This window comes from Chinchilla lanigera, unplaced genomic scaffold (assembly GCF_000276665.1).
Source record: "Chinchilla lanigera isolate Chin_1 unplaced genomic scaffold, ChiLan1.0 scaffold00087, whole genome shotgun sequence".
Classification (NCBI taxonomy): Eukaryota; Metazoa; Chordata; class Mammalia; order Rodentia; family Chinchillidae; genus Chinchilla; species Chinchilla lanigera.
In genome coordinates, this window is record NW_004955488.1 from 7,130,737 (window position 1) to 7,150,702 (window position 19,966).

A 19,966-nucleotide genomic window follows, 5' to 3' on the forward strand; every position below is an offset into this window, starting at 1 on the left:
TTTTTTTTTTTTTTTTGTGCTACCCAGATTTGATATCTGCCATGCAACAGAAGTTCATCTGCAGATAGATTCCCTATTGGCGCCGCTAGTTAAGAATTCATTAGTCACAGGCAAAGCTGAATCAGAGCCAGACATTCCAAGGACCAGAACCAGAAGCAAACAGAAAGTAACACGCATTGAAAACCAGTTAGACACAAAAAAAGAAGAAAGAAACATAAACATTAAATCTAGAAGCCAAGAAAAGAAAACATCTCTGAGCTAGAGATGCCAGTCCAGAAGTGCGCTTCTTGTAGAACACAGCCTAGCTCAAGTTCATTTGAGCATCTTCAGTAGGAGTTTGACACTATCCCATTTAATGCTCGTAATTATCAGAAGCAAATACAAGGCAAATGCTGAACTTTTAAGTAGCTCTTTAAAGTGAAAGCCAACAAAATGAACCTAGTCCTAAGGATGCTCCGAGAAAGACTATGTAGATAGATGGATAGATAGATGGATAGATGATAGTTATGTGTGTAATTATACACACATACGTGCGCACACACAGTCATTGGAAAAAACGCTGTAGTGTTGAAGGTAAATTCAAAACTGGGTAATATGTTCTAGGTCAATAAAGCCATGACCCATTGGATTTTCCTCTCCACTGGATTAGTAACCTTGAATAAAAACCAGCTTTAGTAACGTGTGCAGAAAAACTTGGCTTATTAATTCAGAAGATGAAAAGAAGACAGGATATAGATATAGCCATAGACATAGATACATCTATCTATCCCTGTATCTATCTTTGAGGAAATTTTTAAACAAAAAGTTAATAGCTTGAGGGAGAGGGAGGATCAAAGAAGAAAGATAGGGTTCTGTGTTTGAACTTTAAAGGTGGGTTTTATCATACTATTCATAAGTCATTCAGCAATGGTAAAAGTGCCATAGCAAATTTGGAAATGGGTAAGATTCATGCTGATATGTAATATCAATGTTAACATTGCTTACAAAATCGAAAATAAAGGACTGGGAGACAACAGTCATCTAATAGTAGAGAGATTCTAACAGACTTTCTAAGGCAGAAGGCCCCAAGATGGATCTTAAAGGATTCTGGAAAAAAAATGATAGGAGTTGTTTTCCAAAAAATGTAAGTGGAGAAAAAAGGCCAAGAGAAGGGGAAGTAGAATGTATATTTGTGATGAAATCATGACCTCTGATTAACTAGAGTAATCTGGCTGATGAGAGTCCTAGCTAGACAGGAGATTTGAAAATGCTTTAACAGTTTCTCATGGAACACAATAGTATTCTATATTCTTTGGGAAGCTAGACACATCATATATGAAAATGACCTTGAACGTCTAAACACATACTTCATTTGGAGGGAATTGTGTCTCAAAACTGATTCACATAGCATTGCTATAAGTAAATACCCATAAAAATGTTTGAACCTTTCCAGTGCATTTTTTTTTCCTGTCTTTTTGAGACAGGGTCTCACTGTGCAGTTCAGGCCAGCTGTAAGCTCACTTTGTAGCCCAGTCTGGTCTCGAACTAGCAACAATCCTCCTGCCTCAGCCTCCCGAGTGCTGGTATTACAGGCATGTATGACCACGCCCGGCTTCTAGTTAATTTCAAATACATTTTCAATAGATAAAAATGATAAAAGACATTCCTGATCCTTTTAAAATTGGTAGCCTAAGGAACATTGTGTCCTATTTCCCAACAGTGTGTTTTATGTGAAAGAACTTAAAAATGCAAATTCAGATCTGTAATAGAATCCCAATTTTATGGAAGCAGGAGAAGGAAGGTACATGTTAATTAGTGCATGCATTGCTATGCAAGGCAAAGTAATCACAAAGAGGCTTTTAATAATCATTGAGGGAATGGTGCTGGAAAAGATTACTGAGATAAAATACCATTGATTTCTAAGTTGCAAGTGTTAGATTTTGGATGGGCATTGTGACTGTAAAATTGACCAAGTCTCGACATTTCTGGAGATCATTAGATTTCTGAAGGTAAATTACTGCAAAAGCAGGTAGTATGATTATACTCAGAAGGATGGTAGATTTAGATTGAAATAAATTACTGAGAACACAAAAGAAATTGCAACATTTTTGGGAAGAAGAAAGTTCGTTAGAATTGGGAATATAAATCCCACAAGAATCAGTTTTAGATTGGTCATACATAACACCGTCCTCTTTAAAGTTTTGAAAAAGAGGCTACCTAAAATGCATCACAAAGTAATCACATATGTAAATGACATAAATCTTGCATTGATCAGCATACTGAAATAAAACAAAAAAGTCCTATTATTATTGGGATTTTCGAGGTAGGCACTTCAAGAAATGCAGCTAAGAACTAAAACTTCTAAATCATTCCTGTCAAGTGGACGTGCTAATTTTCAATTCACAATCCATGAAAGAAAATAATAAAGACTAGTAGGGAGGCCAGGGATATAGTTCAGTGGCACAGTGCCTTGCTTGACAAGCACAGGGTCCCGAGTTTGATTCCCAGTAGCAAATAAGTAAATAAATAAATAAATAAATAAGACGAGTGTTGACTTTTTTCCGTAGCTTTTAAACTTTCCCAATCATGTCCTTCTGTCTTTTGGAAGTTATTTGATACTACTTTCCCGATAACTGGAGCATTCATCATGCATATATGACCACAACCATGGTACACAAGCCCAGTATTTTCCATAATACTAAGATTTATTCTGACTTACATATTAAGGGTCACCATCACTGTTCAAAGGTTCTATATTAATACATATATGACTATAGAGGCACATATGGTAAAGGTCATGTAAGTTAGTTTTTGCAAGTATTTTGCACAAATAAGTATTAAGAGGGCCATTGGGTAATAATTACCTCATAGGAATGATTGTGCTTCTTATTATTATATTTAAAAAATCCAGACATTACTCTGTTGAAATGTCATTGTTGTAAGACGTTCCTTGTAAGTAACTGGCGGGTGGTGATGTGATCCTAAAGTATTTGTAGCTGTATAACTTCCCTTCATCTGGCTTTTCCCCTTACGAAAAACGTGCCTGGGATTATTTCAAAACTAAGTAAGATTTAGTGTTTCGGTTTTACTGACCTGTGATTTATGGTTGCATATATGTTTTTACTTTGTAAATATAGTTCATTTACCCCCAAAATGCAAGGCAGACGGATGGGAAGTTCAGGAAGAGCTATCATGAAGAGCAGCAGCATGAGTGGAGAGATATACACACTGGAGCATAACGACGGCAGCCAGTCGGACACAGCTGTGGGGACCGTTGGAGCAGGTGGAAAGAAGCGGAGGTCCAGCCTGAGCGCCAAAGTGGTAGCCATAGTATCTCGAAGAAGTAGAAGCACATCTCAGCTTAGCCAAACAGGTGAGTTGAGTGAACTCAAACATCTCAACTTCTTGCTGGAGAAACGAGAGTCGATCTTGAAGCGACAGCGTGTGGTGGGATTATGGTTTGTGTTTTGTTCTTCCTTGCAAAGAAAGGTCATTCCTCTGTCTCTGAAAACTGGTTAAATGTATCATTTCATTTTCCATGCAGCTCTCTGAAGCAGGTATTGATTAATCTATAAAGTGATCAGATATTTTCCTTCAAGCTAACAAAAATTGAGGCCATGTTTACAACTATGCAAGGAAATGCAAAGAAGTATGAGAGGTCTAAATTGATCCATGTGCAAGAAAAGCAACAGGATTCTCCTTTTCAAAATGTTCCATAACTGAATTACCTCTAACTTAGGCTATGTCTCATGTTTTTAATAGAAAAGAAGGTCAGTTGTGCAACTTGAAATATGGTCTGCAAAGTACCGTGTGAATATAATTGAACTGTATTTGTCAGAGCTTATGCAAGTAAAAACCCAGGAGCAATTGTACTTTCAAAAAATGGGCCGGGGAATTCATGCAAAGAATAATGTTTTAAAACAAATCTGTGTTTCACATACTTTCTACTGCTTATATATCTTAAAAGCTTTATATCTTGAAGGTATATACAGAGAAAGCAAATGCAGAGAGTCTTTCTGCCTTAAGATAGAATAAAATGCTGCTCAGAGTTATATAATATTTGCTCACACATGCTACATAATCCATCATTGCACAAAATCTATGTTAAACCAAAGGTAAGTGGAAGATTGAACCAGTGTACATTCTCAGCAGTTTTTTTTATCTATCAGTTTTTTTTTTTCTGTTCCTTAATGCGAGAGCCTTCTTATATCAGTAAAAATTTACTGATATAAAAAAACCTTAATAAAGTCTTTTTCCTTGCTCTCCTAGCATTCAGAAAGTACCTATTGTAAATTACACACCTTACTGGATATATTGACAAAATAGAAGTGGGTAATGTAGAGCCATTTAGAAATTGAACTAGTACATACACAAGTTGCTGCACACAGAATTTTGTTGCAAAAATCATAAGATTAGAGTAGATTAAGTAGCATTTCTGCAGTAGATCTCCCTTTTTGCCATTCCAATAAGACAAGTTGCGCTTTTCGTTGCTCAAGGGAAGCATTTGCCCTTAGCATTGGACTTCGAGAGTGAGAGTAGGCGGCATTTTTCATTTGTTCTGTTTTGTTTTACTGTGGTCCTCCCTCGTTACTGGTTTTGAGGTAATTACACTCTGCCAGGTGGGATGTGTAAAGCTTCAATACCCAGTCTCCAAAATACTTCCTTACATAGAGGAAGTGGATGGAAATGTTCTTTGATGCCACATGGCGTTTCCTGTGTGAGATACAGAAGGCTTAGGAGATGCTTTATCCTCTTCCCAGTTTCTCTCTGTCTCTCTGTAGTTGAACAGAATAAAAGGGGTTTGGTTTGGTTTGGTGTGGTTTGGTGTGGTTTGGTTTGGTTTGGTTTGGTTTGGTTTGGTTTGGTTTGGTTTGGTTTGGTTTCATTTCATTTTGTTTCAATTTGTTTGATTTAAATAGGAACTCTACATGTGGTACATCTTTGTAGATGAGAGATTTGGTTGATTGCTGTGGAAACTTTCAACCCCTTTACTTATTAGTTGAAATTTTATCTCAACTATGGTCATGTGTAGACTTTCGGTTAATAACTACCTTCCCAGGAAATGCATGATTAATAACTTCCAGGGAATATCCAGCTTTTTGGAGGTTCCATGCATGGGTACGAAGGGAACATTGGATAGGAAGGCAGGATAGCAAAATGATTCCATCCTACAGTGACATGGCAAGCACACTCCAACTTCTTTTATGGCTCAGTTTGATTATTTGGTGGTGGGTTGCCTTTGGCTTCTTCGTATGAACTTTCTAGGTGTAAAATTTTATGATTGTCTTTCTACACCATAACTTTTAACTTTCATTTGATATCCTGTCCTTGGGTTTCATTCTTGTTCTTTCAAAGCAAGTGCCAAGTATTGATAATCCTCGATCACCACCCCTCCATTAGCGCATAGCCTGGCTTTTCTCTCTCTTGTATTCTTTTTTTTTTTTTGGATTAATTTTATGGTTACATTTCAGATAGGCATAATGATCACATTCATCAGAAGGAGTCTGTGCCTGTGTATGGTGTATCTTGCTTCTTTTTTCCCATTCCCTACCACTCCCTTCAGGCTTCTTCCCTGCCTTATTTACAGAAGCTTGGTTTCCTTTTTCTTACTTCTATTCTCATCATTTATTTTCTTTTCCCTTCCTTCCTCTCCTCTCCAGCAAGCCTTGTTCCCCTTCCCATTTGAATATTTTCTTACTATTTCCCAGTGTCTATTATACATTTTGGTCCTTCTTTACCCCTTCAGTTTCTCTCACCAGAGAAACAGTGTGATATTTAAACATGTGTCCGATTTATTTCACTTAAGAGTATGGACTCTTTTTTTTTTTTTATCTTTTACCTTTCCTTTCCCTCTTCCCCCTCCCTAGTTCCCCTTTCTTTTGAACAATTTCTTCCTATTTCACAATACCTTTTATACACTTTGGTCGCTATTTACAGATTCGGTATCTCACTGGTCATTCGAGAGATGGAAATTAAAACAACAGAGATGCCATCTCACCCCAGAAAGAATGGCTATTATTAAGAATCAACCAATAACAAATGCTGGAGAGGCTGTGGAGATAGAGGCCCTTGTCCACTGTTGTGGGGGAATGTAGACTGGTGCAACCACTGTGGAAATCTCTCTTATATTCTTTTTTTGTTTGTTTGTTTGTTTTTTGTTTTTTCTCTGGTACCAGGAACCGAACTCACGACCTTGCACTTGCCAGGCAGGCACTTTGCCACTGAGCTAAATCCCCAGCCCCTCTCTCTTATATTCTTATGCTTGTGACTCTTACTTCTTTCCTCCAGCAATAATTGTAATTCTTCACTCCTGTGGAAATTCAACAAAATTCAAAGTTTCTTGTTTTCAGAAATCTCAACTTTTATTGATTCACTTTTTGCATATCACCATCAAATCACTATTTCTGGATTCCTCCTCAAGCAATAAAATATCCCTTCATTTTAATGAATCCTGAAAAGCTCCCCATGGATGTCAGACTTTGTACCAACTGGTATTTGTACATGTCTAAATTTCCAGCCCGACCCTTCAGTAATACTACACTTTTTATACTTAGAAATTTGTAGAAGAGTTTCTTTTTTTTTAATGAACAAAAGGTAAAACAAAATTGCATAATAAGGTGATAGGAGAGTAACAGTTTTTATGCCCATATCTTGTACTGTGAATCCCTAAATTCTTCTTCAGGCCGTTCACCTCAGTTAAACTTTCTGACGTGCATCATTTTAGTAAACACTGCTGTCATTTATTGGAATATGTGTTTGCTTTGAAATGAAGCCCTTAATCTTGGACTGACAAATTATTTCCATGGCCCCTACACTTGAATGAATAGTTTGGGAAGATTTTGAAATGTTATCATCAGTTTATCAAAGATTTGAAGGGGACAAGTAACATTTTATAGTTCAGAACAAGTTGCGTGTTCTGTGGAGTAAACATACTATTTTACTTTAAATGTTTAATTATATTTAATATAAAAAAGAAGGCTTTATTTTAAAAAGGCTTCTAGGAGCCTTTCTGAGACACCCTAAGAGGCTGCAGATTAGAGTTGCTCTCTACTGTGCCTTCTCAGGGGACAGATAATTGGCAAAACATGAGGCATGTAGAAATGAAGGTTAGGTCAGGCGTGGTGGCTCATGCCTGTCATCTCAACACTTGGGAGACTGAGGCAGGAGGACCATTGCAAGCTTGAGGCCAGCCTGGGCTACAAAATGAGTTCAAGACAAGTTGAACTGCAAAGTGAGACCCTTTCTTTACTGAGAAAGAGAGATATCAATCACATTATACTCTATTTTTGTTTTTAGAGCAGGGCATATAAGCCACATATATACTCAAAAGAGTACATTTGATCTTTGTCCAAAATTAAGTAAAATTTATTTCAACAAATTGATGAAATAGAGAATTATATATGTAATTTATATATGATATTGTGTATATAAATATATAATTTGTTATGCTTTACTTATATATTATTTTATATATCAAGTCATAATTTCTGGTTCTTATATGTGTTCTTGTAAAATAATTGCAATTGTAAATAATACTAATTTTTTTTTAAATTGCACATACGTTATTCATAATGCAAGTGGAGTAACTTGTAAGCAGATAGTATGTTTCTTTAACTGGCAGAGTGGCATAAATAAGCAGTTTTCAGAAACTTATCTAAGTGATGATACTAATTAATACTGACAGCCAAGCAAGCACTTAGCTAAAAAACCTATTGAACAGACAGTAGCTGAACTGGGTTGAAAGGTGTGTGACACAGTACAGGACAGGGACATTTTAAGAAAAAGCTCCTGAGCCAGGAATATTTTGGCATTGAAAGACTGTTTATGTGACCTGAAAGCTGGGCTGTAAAATGTAGAAGATTTTGGTTTATGTTGGTTTAGCGGGCTAACGTCCGTAATGCAAGAATGTATCCCCTGCACTAACGGCATGATGTTCTACAAGTGGTGGTTCTCTCTTTGCTAATAAACAAAGGGATTTTTGAGAAGGGTCCACAAATCTGTGGAGAATAATCCTTAAATACACTGTTGAAATTACGGTATTATCATGAAAACGATGTGTTCATTGGTCTGAATGAATAAAAATGACATAGCTAGCGCTCTAGAAATGTTTCCATGCATTGTTAAGCTACCTCTGTGTTTGTATCAGGTGTCTCTGGTTTTGGTTACATTGTATTTTTGATCCTTACTATTTCTGTTTTGAAATTGAAGAAACGAAGGCACAGAGAGATTGGGTAATTTGCCCAAGTTCCTTAATAAGTGATTGGGGCTGAATTTGTTTATTGGTTTTGTTCAGCTGGTTTTTGATGTACAGTCTTGCTGGTTTGTGCAGGCAGGCCTGTAATGTGTGGCCGGGGTGACCCTTCCACCTCAGCCTCCCTAGTAGCTGGGACTGCAAGCATGTGCTACCTACCACTTGGCCTGGATTGAATCTCAGCCTGTGTGGTGGCAGAGCCCATGCTTCTAACCAGTAGGCTAAAAAAAAAAATTTGAGATCATGTGCAGTGAATATTTATTGAATGTATGTCTGGGTAGTCCATGTACTGGATATGGTAGGCACCATGTCAGGAAAGGGATGGAGAGCTAGGAATAAAATCATGAGTGAGATATCCTTCCTGCCACCAGGGATCACAATACAGTAGAGCAAGTCACATGCAAACGTTCCGGCTCACACAGACAAACACGCAAGTGTCAGGTTGATACCAGAGAAAGCACAGAAAAGGGTGTGATTCACTTACATAGTTTCGAGAGGCTTTCTTGAGGAGGTAAGGCCTAAGTTCAAAAACGTAAATGAGAAAGATGACACAGGAAGGGCTTTCCTGGGCAGACGGAAGACTATACCAAGTACACACTGAATATGGGGAGTACTTCTTCCCCCGGGCTATGGAAAAGTAGTATGTGTGAACCCTGAAATGCTACGAAAAGTGTCTTTAATTCTATGGATGCCCTTCCTCAACACAAAAAGCAGGTCTTCCAGGTCACATCTGAGATGGAATGAACTCTGTGCATCTCGGACTCCATTTTTAGGCAGGAGTTTTAGCTTTTATGAAGAAGAAGCCTGTCAGTATAAAACAGCTCTTTAGACTAGAAATTACTCAATTCTGTGGGACTATGACAGGCACAGTGGGTATTCTGAAAAACTGAAGTATCGTCCCCAGAAAAAAGAAATGATACACACTTGAAATATACACAAACCAAGTTACTAAATGAGAACAATGTAAAGTTAAATGCCAAATGTGATAAAACCAGTGTCATTTCTGTGTGACCAAAGGGAGTCATAAGGACAGGAGAGGGACTGTATAGAACTGACAGGTGAGTTCTCATCATTTAGTAAAATTGTCCCTTATTATGTCATTCACAGCTGTGGATTTTTGTTAAAATAATATTTTTCCTACATACTGGAAAGGTTTGGTGATTATACTCTGATCATGAAAAATATTATGCAACTCTCTTATAATTATCAAATAATGTGGAGTCAGTTATGATGTGCCCGAAATGTACAAAAAATCATTTCTGTGCTTCTTCAGTAATGGATATTCTGTACCTTTCTGATATTTCCCCACAAAATATCTTTTCCTTTGTCCTAATCCTTCTCCTCCAGGTCCTACTCAGGACTCTTCTGGCTGTAAGTTGTCTCCTAACATTTCAACATTCACCAATGTTTTTCCCCACCAAACTCCTAGATTGTGCCCTCTGACTTCACTGTCCCCTTGCTGCAAACACGAAATTTGGGGACTGTTTCCATGAACAAAATAGGTATCCAATTGTAAAGAATTTCTCACATGGGCACACAGAACAGAAAAATTGGACCTGCATTCTGCCTGAGCAGAAGAATCTGAACCTAAAGGATACCATTCAGTCACGTGAACCTACTGGGATATGTTTCCTCTCTTTTTGTGTTATAACAGATGCAGGGAGCAGGGCCTAGGTCTGTATAGACTCCACCCCACTCCTGGTCTAGATACCTTGAAAAGTTTCTTTTTCTCTTGCTGATCCAGCACATTTAGCATTATCTGTTTTTTGTTTGTTTTTTCAGCTTTTTGAGACAGGGTCTCACTGTGCAGTTCAGTCTGGCTTTGAACTCACTTTGTAGCTCAGGCTGGTCTTGAACTCACAGTGATCCTCCTGCCTCAGCCTCCCGAGTGCTGGGATTACCGGAGTGTGCCACCATGCCTGGCTACATTATCTGTTTTAAACTTCAGGAATTTACAGAAGACTGAAGTCACTACCGTCTGGGTGCCACCGTTTTTCCAGCAAAAGTCTAAGGATAGGAATCATAGACTAATTTTATAGAAATTATTAAAAGGCTAAAATTGTATGGAATGAAGGAAAAATCCTGGAAGAGGAGCATGAATTTCAGTACATTACTCCTCATCCATGTGAATGAAGTTTGTCTAGAGCGAAGGTATATAAAACAGCTGTTTTGGGAAATAGGTTTTGAGCAAGGGTTGGGGTCAGGCCTCAAAAGCTCTTTGAGGGACTTTGCTGGCTATTTGATGGGGCACTTTCAGTCAAGAGAGAGGAAGAACACCAGCACTCCTGGACCCCTAAGCTGGAAGCAGGTGCAGAAAATCAGTGAGGATGAGCGTAGGGCAGCGCGCAGGTGAAACGGAGGCTGATGGGTGAAATGCCGGATTAGCACACAGAGAGCTGCGGAAATCACTATGGCAGTGGAAGGAAGTGAGCTCCCTGGGGAGAAGGAAGGTGGACTCTGCAGAAGACAAGGTGAAGGCCCTGTTCAGGGACAGCACAGGATATAAGTGTGGAGGAATGTTATGGAGCACAGGGTTCAGAAAACGTGAACAAAGAGCAAGAGGAACAATTCCAGGGGCGGCGAGAATTTGAAAGAGAAGCCAAGTAATCCTGCAGAAAGGCTGAAGAGGTGAGGGGTTAAGAGCAGACCTTTTAATGCACTAGACTACATGTACGTGGAGAAAGTACTGGTGTAGTGTATGTGCGTGTATGTGTGTGTCTCTGTCTCAGGAAAAAAGAGCTCTGAGCAGTTTTTCAGGATGAAGTGTAGAGAAAACACCACTAGGGGAAAAAATTGGGAAAAATATATGAAAACGATGCAAAGCTGCGGAGAGCAAAGCTGCTCCTCCCAAAGGAGGAGCAAAGGGAGCAAGTTTATTCCTGAAGCGAAGGGAGGATGGTTCTTTCCCTGAGTTTGATAGAAAAGAAGAAACAGCTGAAATGCAAAGGAGGGCATTACAGTGTGAATACTGAAAGCTAAAGAAGTGTGATTCAGAGGCCTTGATCATCCCAGTGTGGATGGGGTAAGAACAGATGGAGAGAGCTTGCGTATGCGTTAAGGAACGTTGTAAACTAATTGGTACCAATAGAAGCTCTTTTGAGAAGAACTGAAGTTCTAGCTGAGTTTGGATAATGCAAATCATCTGAAAAGAAATTTCTGAAAAAAGTTTACTAGGGATAAAGGCAGGAACCAGGTCATGTTAGCCTTCCCTGGCCATGTGCTTCCTTGTGTTCTGGCCTGGGTTGTTTTAGATAACCCTCAGATTCTTTGAGATTCTATTCTCACATTCTGGAAGATTCACTTTTTCATTGTAAAGAGAAAAAAAATACTAACAAAATAACGGCAGTGAAGACAAAAAACAAAAAGAACACAAAAAAACGATACACGAACTCAAAACAAAATGATAGGAATTAACAGTGGTTGCTACATTGCATATGGTTATCTTCAACGAAGTTGCTCAGTCCACCAGACATAGGAATGGAAGATTGATCAGTCAAAGACAGTAACAGGTAATGTTAATAAAAAACAATGGAAATGATGCAGAGCTTCACCATACAAGATGGTAGGAGTTCAACAATGGTTCTTATACTGCATATTGTTGTCTTAGATCAGTCATTCTGATTACCGGATACAGTCATGCAAAATTGGTCAAGAAAAAAGACAATTTTAAGCATTGACTGTCCCTTGCAATAAACCACAGACATCAGCAATACACCTATCCCAGCTATCCTTGTATATACATACAAATTTTGTTTTTCATTATCTAATCAATCTTACATGCCTATATCTGGTTATCTGAACAACCACTTTGAAGATAACACTGTGTAATATAACAATCACTGTTAATATCCTATCATCTGGTTTTGAAGTTCCTTACCATTTTTATTGTTTTCTATGAAAGACTCTTGATTCTTCATCTAGATTCTTTTTGTTTTCTTTTTGAGCTTAGTTTTATTTTTTTATTTTAAAGAGAATAAGCATTTTTTAAAAAACACTGAAAACGATCCAAAATTTCAAAACAAGATGATAGGAAATTAACAGTGGTTGTTACATTGCATATTGCTGTCTTCAAAGTGAGGATTAAACCCAAGGCCTCGTGCATGCTAAGCATGTAGTCCACTGTGAGTAACACCCCCAGTCTGAAGTCTAGATTGTTGAACTTACGTAAATTCATCTGTTTTGGGCTGCTACTTACTATTTAGTTTGACTCTTTGCAGCATATATTCTCTCCTTCTTGGAGAAAATTTATCCTTTGCTCTAGCTTTCCCTTAACTACTCATTACAACTTTTCCCAAGGCAGTGATCAAATCCTTTTATTACTCTGGATATGGTTCTAAAAGACTATTACTTTCCCTTTGGCAATTACTTCCATAAAATTAACTACTTTTCACATTAGAACCAAGAGACTCAACTATTGTAGATTCAATAATGCAGTTAAAACTACATAAAGTTTATTATTCTACAAGACAATATCTACAGTAATACAAGTATTCTGAGAAGGCTTGGATAGACATATGAATGTTTAATTTTGCAATAGGTACATAAGGATTTCTGACTTTCCAAGGCATATCACAGACTTTTTAAGATGAAATCATTGGTAGAAACTAAAAAACTGACTTCAATCCACTGTGCACGGCAGACCCCGAAGGATTGTGCTTACCTCAGCTAATTTTCCCATGCATTCAGGGTATTATTTTAAAATTCTCATTGTTCCTAAAAAATAATTAAGCCAAGAAAATGTCTAAACTATTAAATCCCTTTCTGCTGAACTTTTATGATTTTTCAGTTCTAACCTTAAAACTCACACCTGTAAAGCAAATCATAAAATAATTTGAGTAAGTCCCTGTCAGGAAATCACACTTTATTTACAAGTCAATAAATGTCTTAAATTCAGCCAGGATTAATTTCTTCTCCTTGCAACCAGTCAAGTCTATCAAGGTACTCTCTACAATATCTTGTATGTTATAACAAGTACTTTTTCATGAAGACCCTCTGCCTTTACCTTTACAAAAATAAGATTATAGCTGCTGCAAAGGGAGGCTGAGATAGTTTCTATAAAGATTATAGGAAATTTCTCTTGGATCTGCTGACTATTGATGATGATAGGAGCAAAATATTCTTACCAAAGGATACCTACTCCCCAAAATTTCAGAAAGGGAAACTACTGTGGATCGAAATCTCAATTCAATCTAGATTCTTTGTCTGTCCCCCATTTATTTGATTCATTTAATGGCACAAGAAAAGCATCCCGAGGAACGTAGCATTTCGTGTTCTTTGTTTCCTAAGCACAAAATAATGGTGCCAGAAATGATTCTTCAGTCTGCAAAACCGTCAAATGAATGTAAGCACGGGCTCTTTTATTTACTGTTGCTGTCCGACTTAGGAATTCACTAGTGTTAGTAGAGATTCAATTGAGCTCTAGTAACTCATCCTCTGAGCAGATGCCCTAATAAGGGGTAGTATTTTCAAACACACTCCACCTGCTCTATTTTTGTTCTTTCCCTTGCTCTGTGCTATAAATTTTGAGCTTGTCTAAGATGTAGATGTACTTTTAGATTGCCTGGACAGAAAAGATGTATTGATTCAAATAGAATTAATTTTTATAATTAATTTTTATCTCAGGATTTGAAGGAACAAAGTAAATTTATTAAATGCATTCCAGGCATAAGACTAAGACTCCATCTCTGGAGATAATTATCTTAACTGTATTAATTTTTCAGCATGAAATCATTTGTAGAAGGTTATCAAAAGGTGTTTTGGGTAGATGTAGGTGAAATTAGCAGTGTGATTCTATTGAAACTGATGACTACTTTTGGTTTTTTTGGGGTTTTTTTTGTTTGTTTGTTTGTTTTCTGTTACCAGGAATTGAACTCACAACCTTGTGCTTGCCAGGCAGGCGCTGTGCCGCTGAGCTAAATCCCCAGCCCCCGATGACCACTTTTAATGCATCTTCCTTTAAAGAGTGGTTTTTAAAATATTTTTATTGATTTATTTTATTAAGATTTTTCACATTTTTAAGCATAGAAAAGCAAAAAGATCCATAAAACCCCACGCAGTATTACTACTTATTGTGAATTCATTGTGAACATATTAGTGTATTATTGGTAAATCTTTTCATGAGTTTGTGTTAATCATATGGATAAAGCCATTAGTAGGAATAGCTAGAATTTATGAAGCAATTATCATATGCTAGCTAGGTTCTTAATTACTTTGCATGAATTAATCTCTCCAGCCCACAAAACACAGCCATAAGGTGCTATAAATATTCCCCTTTTACTGGTTCCAGGAAGTTTCTGAGGCCTAAAGGCTTTTAGAAACTGACTAGTACTATGCAGATGTGTAACACAGAGAAATACCATCTTATGGAGCTTTTTATTTTATTTTTTTTATTTTAAAGAGAGTAGCAAATGAGAAACAAACAAACAAAGAAATAGAACAGTAGCAGCATCCCAGTATCACGAACATAAACAAAGCAAGAACATTCAGTGTGATACAGGGTCTCAAGACAAAATAATACGAATCAACAGTGGTTGTTATATTACATATCGCTATCCTCACCTACACTGCTCAGATTACCAGATGTAGGAATGAAAGATTGCTCAAACCATTAAAGAGAATAAGAAAATAATTCTTCGATAAAACAGAGATAATACAGAGTTTCACTAGACAAGATGGTAGGAGGTCATCTTTCTAATTCCATTGCGCATTGTTACCTTCAGATCAGTTGCTCAGACTACCAGACACAAGCATGCAAAATCGATCAGAACATAAAAAATTGTAAGCATTGACTGTTCATTTCAATACGCCTTCAGACATCAGCAACACAGTTATCGCAGCTATTCATATATAATTTCATTGCCTTTTGTTACCTTCAAATCAGTTGCTCAGACCACCAGACACAAGCATGCAAAATCGATCAGAGCATAAAAAATTGTGAGCATTAACTGTTCATTTCAGTACAGCATCAGACATCAGCAATACAGTTATTGCAGCTATTCATATATATATTTATATTTTGCCTGCCTTCTTTCTTTTTTCTTCTTTCCCTCATCCCAGTCTTTCCTTCCTTTGAGCAATTTCTTTCCCTTTGCTACCATCTGTTGTATGTTTTGAGTTTTACCTAGTCTGTCAGGTTCCTACACTAAGGAGACAATATGATGTTTACACATCTGAGTCTGATTTTTATGGAACTTTTAAAAAAAGCATAGGCTTATAATACTAATTTTGTTTCATTACTCTGCCATTTCATAACTTCAAAAAAAGTTTATTTAAAAGACCACTTAGAACACCATTGCAGGAGGGAGGGTTGTGCCATGCAGATTTGGAATGTGCTGATTTAGGTCTAGGGTAGATCCTTTGTTCCGGGGAATGGGTGACCACTAGCAAGGTGGAGAAAGTCACAGGTAGGGTGCACAATGTCGTAGTTTATTAGGAGAATGAACTCTGGGAGAGGACCATGGTGAATTCTGCTTGTGTAAAGACTGTGACATTCATTGGAGAGTTTTCTGAGGTAATTTGAAGATCATCATTCTTCATGGCAATTGAAGTCAGTGAACTGCTTATAAGTGTAGACTGGCAGGAGAATATTATCCAAAGGGATACCTGAAGAAAAGAAAAATATTGGGGTCTGTGGATTTAGTTCAGCGGCACAGCACCTGCCTGCCAAGTGCAAGGTCATAGATTTGATTCCTGGTACCAGAAAAAACAAACAAAACAAAAAAAAAGAAAAGAAAAATATTAAAAGTTTTCCTGATCTTGTTTCTCAATCGGTAAAATGGAATAATAAAAAAATTTAAATTGAATAATAAAAGACTGCAACCTCATAAGACCATTTGGGAGCCATGCGTGGTTACACACACTTGTAATCCCAGCACTTGTGAGGCTGAGGCAGGAGGATCTGTGCAAGTTCGAGGCGAACCTGGGCTACACAGTAAGACCCTGTCTCAAAAAAAAGAAATAACTGACCATTGTGGGGATGAAAAGATAATATCTTTACCAGTTTAACAGAGTGTCCAGCACTTAGCAAAATGCTTCAGAAAAATAATAATAAGCAATTCTAATAATTTGTAGGATCCAAATAAAAGTGGTGTGTGTAAAGAACAGATATCAGCGACTTCATTTGTGAGCAGAAGCGAGGGGTAAGTTAGTCCAGCTAGGATTTTCATGTGAATGTTCGGTGTGGAGTCTAGTGGAATGTGAGCTCTTCAGATCTGACAGTTGAAGGTTTTGTTTATCAGTGGTTCTCAGAGTTCCTCAGAGCAAGTCCATCTTTAAAAGTTAAACCCTGGTCAGCTGTGCTTGCTTATGAATAGCACCTGGTGTAAAGGTAGGTACAGAACAGCGTTTATGGGATTTGTTGAAGTATTTTCATTGCACATGAGGCCAGATCTGCAGGAGAGTACTCCAGGATAAGGTCTCTCTCCACCACCTGCCTCCGTCTGCCCTGTCACTCAGCCTTTGCTGCATTAGGTCTGGGTCAGCAAGCTCTGGCTCAAAGCTCATATTTTTTTGTTTGTTTGTTTTTGTTTTTTCCAGTACCGGGGATCAAACTCACAATCTTGCGCTTCCTGGGCAGGCACTGTGCCGCTGAGCTAAATCCCCAGCCCAAAGCTCATATTTTAATGGCAAATGAACAAAAAGTTATTTCTGTAATGTTCTTAGTCATTCAAAATAACCAAAATAAGAATAATAGTTTGTGGACCATGAAAACCATGTGAAATTCAGTTGTGTCATCTTTGAATGCGGTTTTGCTGTAATGCCCCACGTGTGTTCAATTGCATGTTGTTGGTGTCTACTTCCACGCTGCCTGCAGAGAACTCACCGTCCATAAAACAAAGACTTTCATCATCTGGTCCTTTAAGAGAGAGTTTTATAACCTCTACTCCAGCCAAGGCCTTAGTGCCTGAAAAGTAGGAGACATTTGTGAACAAGGACTACTACTGCCATTGCTCTCTGCTTCTTAAAGGCATTAATTTACCCGAGCGCATGGCTTTATCTTTTCTGCATTTTGAGACAGGCTTACGTCTTTGCCATGTGCCCAGTGAGATCGCTCATGAAGACTGATTCTCCAAACTGAACACATAGGCCTCCCCAAATAGCTTTCTCCAGATCTTCAGTTTATTCCTAAAAATTGGTCCCCAACTTAGCTACTTGTGTACACTACCTATGTCCATCACCCTGATTTCCCCAGGGGGAGGTCAATGACTGTTTGTGATCATAGCACTTCACATAGCACCTACGCCAGCAGCACAAAAGTTTGCTCAAAACCTGTGCAAGAGGGTTCTGTGCTCTGCCTCTTTTTCCATAAACTGCTTGTCCTTCTCTCACGGCAGCCTGAATTCTGCTCACCCAGTTTCGCCAAATTGTTCTGCTTGGGTCACGGAATCAGCAGTATGTGATGAACTTATGTGGGTATCTCAGCTTCCCACAGGGCCAAAAGCAATCTTTTAAACTGGTGTAGTGCTGTTGAAATACCCTTTTGCCCATAAATATCTGCACAGGAATTGTAACAAGACGAAATTCCAAGTTCCTCAAGGGTACTAACCATGCGTCGGGTATATTTTGGTCTTGCACGACAGTGCTTTTAATGCAGAAGAATTTCACTACACATCTTTTGAAGGAGCCTGGTGTTTGCTCAGGCAAAAAAATTACATTCAGATGGTAATTACACGGTCATATCATGGGATTTTACTTAACATTGTGACATGCTCAGTAAGTTTTTAAAATTAATTTTAACAAGTAGAAGTGTTGGGGGCTGGGAATTTAGCTCAGCGGCACAGCGCCTGCCTGGCAAGTGCAAGGTCGTGAGTTCAATTCCCGGTACCAGAAACAAAAATAAAAACAAGCAAAAAAAAAAAAAAAACAAAAAAAGGCAAGTAGAAGTGTCTATTTTTTTCCACCTCATTTTTCTTTTCTTCCGATTCTTTACCTATGCACCACTTCAAAAGCACTTGGACATTGATCTAAATGTGTTACTAGTTAACTCTATCTTTTTGTGTTAAGTATTAACCCTTCTGTAAACAAGAGTAAATGCTTATAATTTTAAGATTTTGAGGCAGTCCATGAATTGTTGATGATGACTGTCACCACAGAAAAGTCAGATAGAGTAATTTTTAATTGGAAAAGTACTTAAAATTGCATTTATGAGGAATAATAGATACGTATTAAAGCTACGTAAGATAAGTATAGATAATAGATACGTATGATAAGTATTAAAGCTTCAATATCCTTTTACATGCACTACTCAGTAAAGGTGTGTCTATAACATTTTGAAAATAGATAAAATATGGAAAAATATTCAAGTTTTTTATAAATCTATCATTTGTTGGAGGATAAAGACAGAGTGACTTACTATGACTGCTTTTCAAGTAACTTGTGAATTCTTCTGATACCAGGCCAGCACATTGTGATACTTACCACAAAATCATTTACATTGTTAGGATTCCTTTTCTCTAACCAAAGAATGTGGTACACACAAAGATTAGGCATAGTTTTAGTGAAGCCTAACAGACGAAGTTCTAGAATGACAAGGCAGTAAAACTATTAAGTATCCCAGATTTCAAATGAAAACCCTAGAATGTTTTCATAAATGGAAATACCACATTTCTTTTGTTCTGATTTTGAAACTACAAAGCTTTTGAGAAGTCACCAAATAATAAGCAACCATATACATAAAAGTATCAAATTAAAATAGTTAAAAATTATATATAACAAATGTAGTTGCATAAACGTATAGTTGCTTTGAAATACTTTGCAGTGACGTTAACATGTAGAAGTATATTAATAAAGTGTTTAAAAATCAACATCTGAAAAGTGAACAACACTTTTTATCACTCTGAATTTGAAACTATCAGAAATAACTCTTTGATTTTTGTACCTGCAACAGAGAAACTGAAAATAGATAAGAAGCCTCTCATGAGAGTTCTCAAAAGGAAAGGGTATTGATTAGAAATCCACAGGAAAAATAAAGCCCAGAGAGAGTTAACTATAGGTGATTCAACCTACTGCTAAAACCCCAGTTCTTATTTTCAGCTTCTTTATCAGAAAGTTCCTCCAAGCAATTATTTAATTGTTTTTTTAAAAAAGGAAAAAAAAAAAAAGAAGCAAAACGGAATATGGCATTCTAGGGAATCACAACATAAAATTTCATGAAGATGAAGATTTATACAGTATTGTAGGATTCTGTGATTGTCAGCAAATTAATGAAGCAAAAATATCAACTGGTGTGTGTATTGGAGACCTACTGAGAAGGTTGATATATAAATAGAAATGTTAAAGTAGAAAAAAATTTACCTTTAAAGTAAAAATTGACTCTCAATTCAGCTCTTTGACTTCCTGTAATGCTCAATAATACTATCTTCTTATAGATCATTCTTTATTTTTTTTGAAAAAACAAGGACTCAAAGGTGTTATGCCATTTTGGGAAAAGTATCTGTGCTCATAAGTCATGCAATTAATTTTTAAAATTCTCATCGAACTTTTATAAACAGGAAAAAATGAAGAGACTGATTTCAGATGTGTTGATGTATTAAATGCATTGACCAGGATGATAAAGGAAATTACTTACAGAGGTGCATGGATTTGGTTTGTTTACTTGCAAGTATTGATTTTATTCACTTTTTCTAATTTTTATTTGATATAGAATTGCACATATACACCAAATACAATGTAACAGTGTGATGATGTGGTCAGGGTAATAAACATTTCAGTCACCTTAAACATTTATCATTTCTGCTG

The 19,966-nt window shown here is 37.2% G+C and overlaps 1 protein-coding gene across 18 annotated transcripts in view; it reads left to right on the forward strand.

The window, feature by feature from the left end:
* The window catches only part of Rims1 (regulating synaptic membrane exocytosis 1), a 197,456-nt gene that overhangs the window by 131,609 nt on the left and 45,881 nt on the right, over positions 1-19,966 (forward strand). For 12 of the 18 annotated variants that reach the window (XM_013504437.1, XM_013504434.1, XM_013504436.1 and 9 more), the window contains one exon: positions 3,117-3,352. The exons of 5 other annotated variants lie outside the window; for them this stretch is intronic. In XM_013504437.1, coding sequence (XP_013359891.1) covers positions 3,117-3,352 — 236 coding nt within the window. The remainder of the gene's footprint in view (positions 1-3,116; positions 3,353-19,966) is intronic. One more of the 18 variants, XM_013504429.1, reaches the window with a different exon arrangement.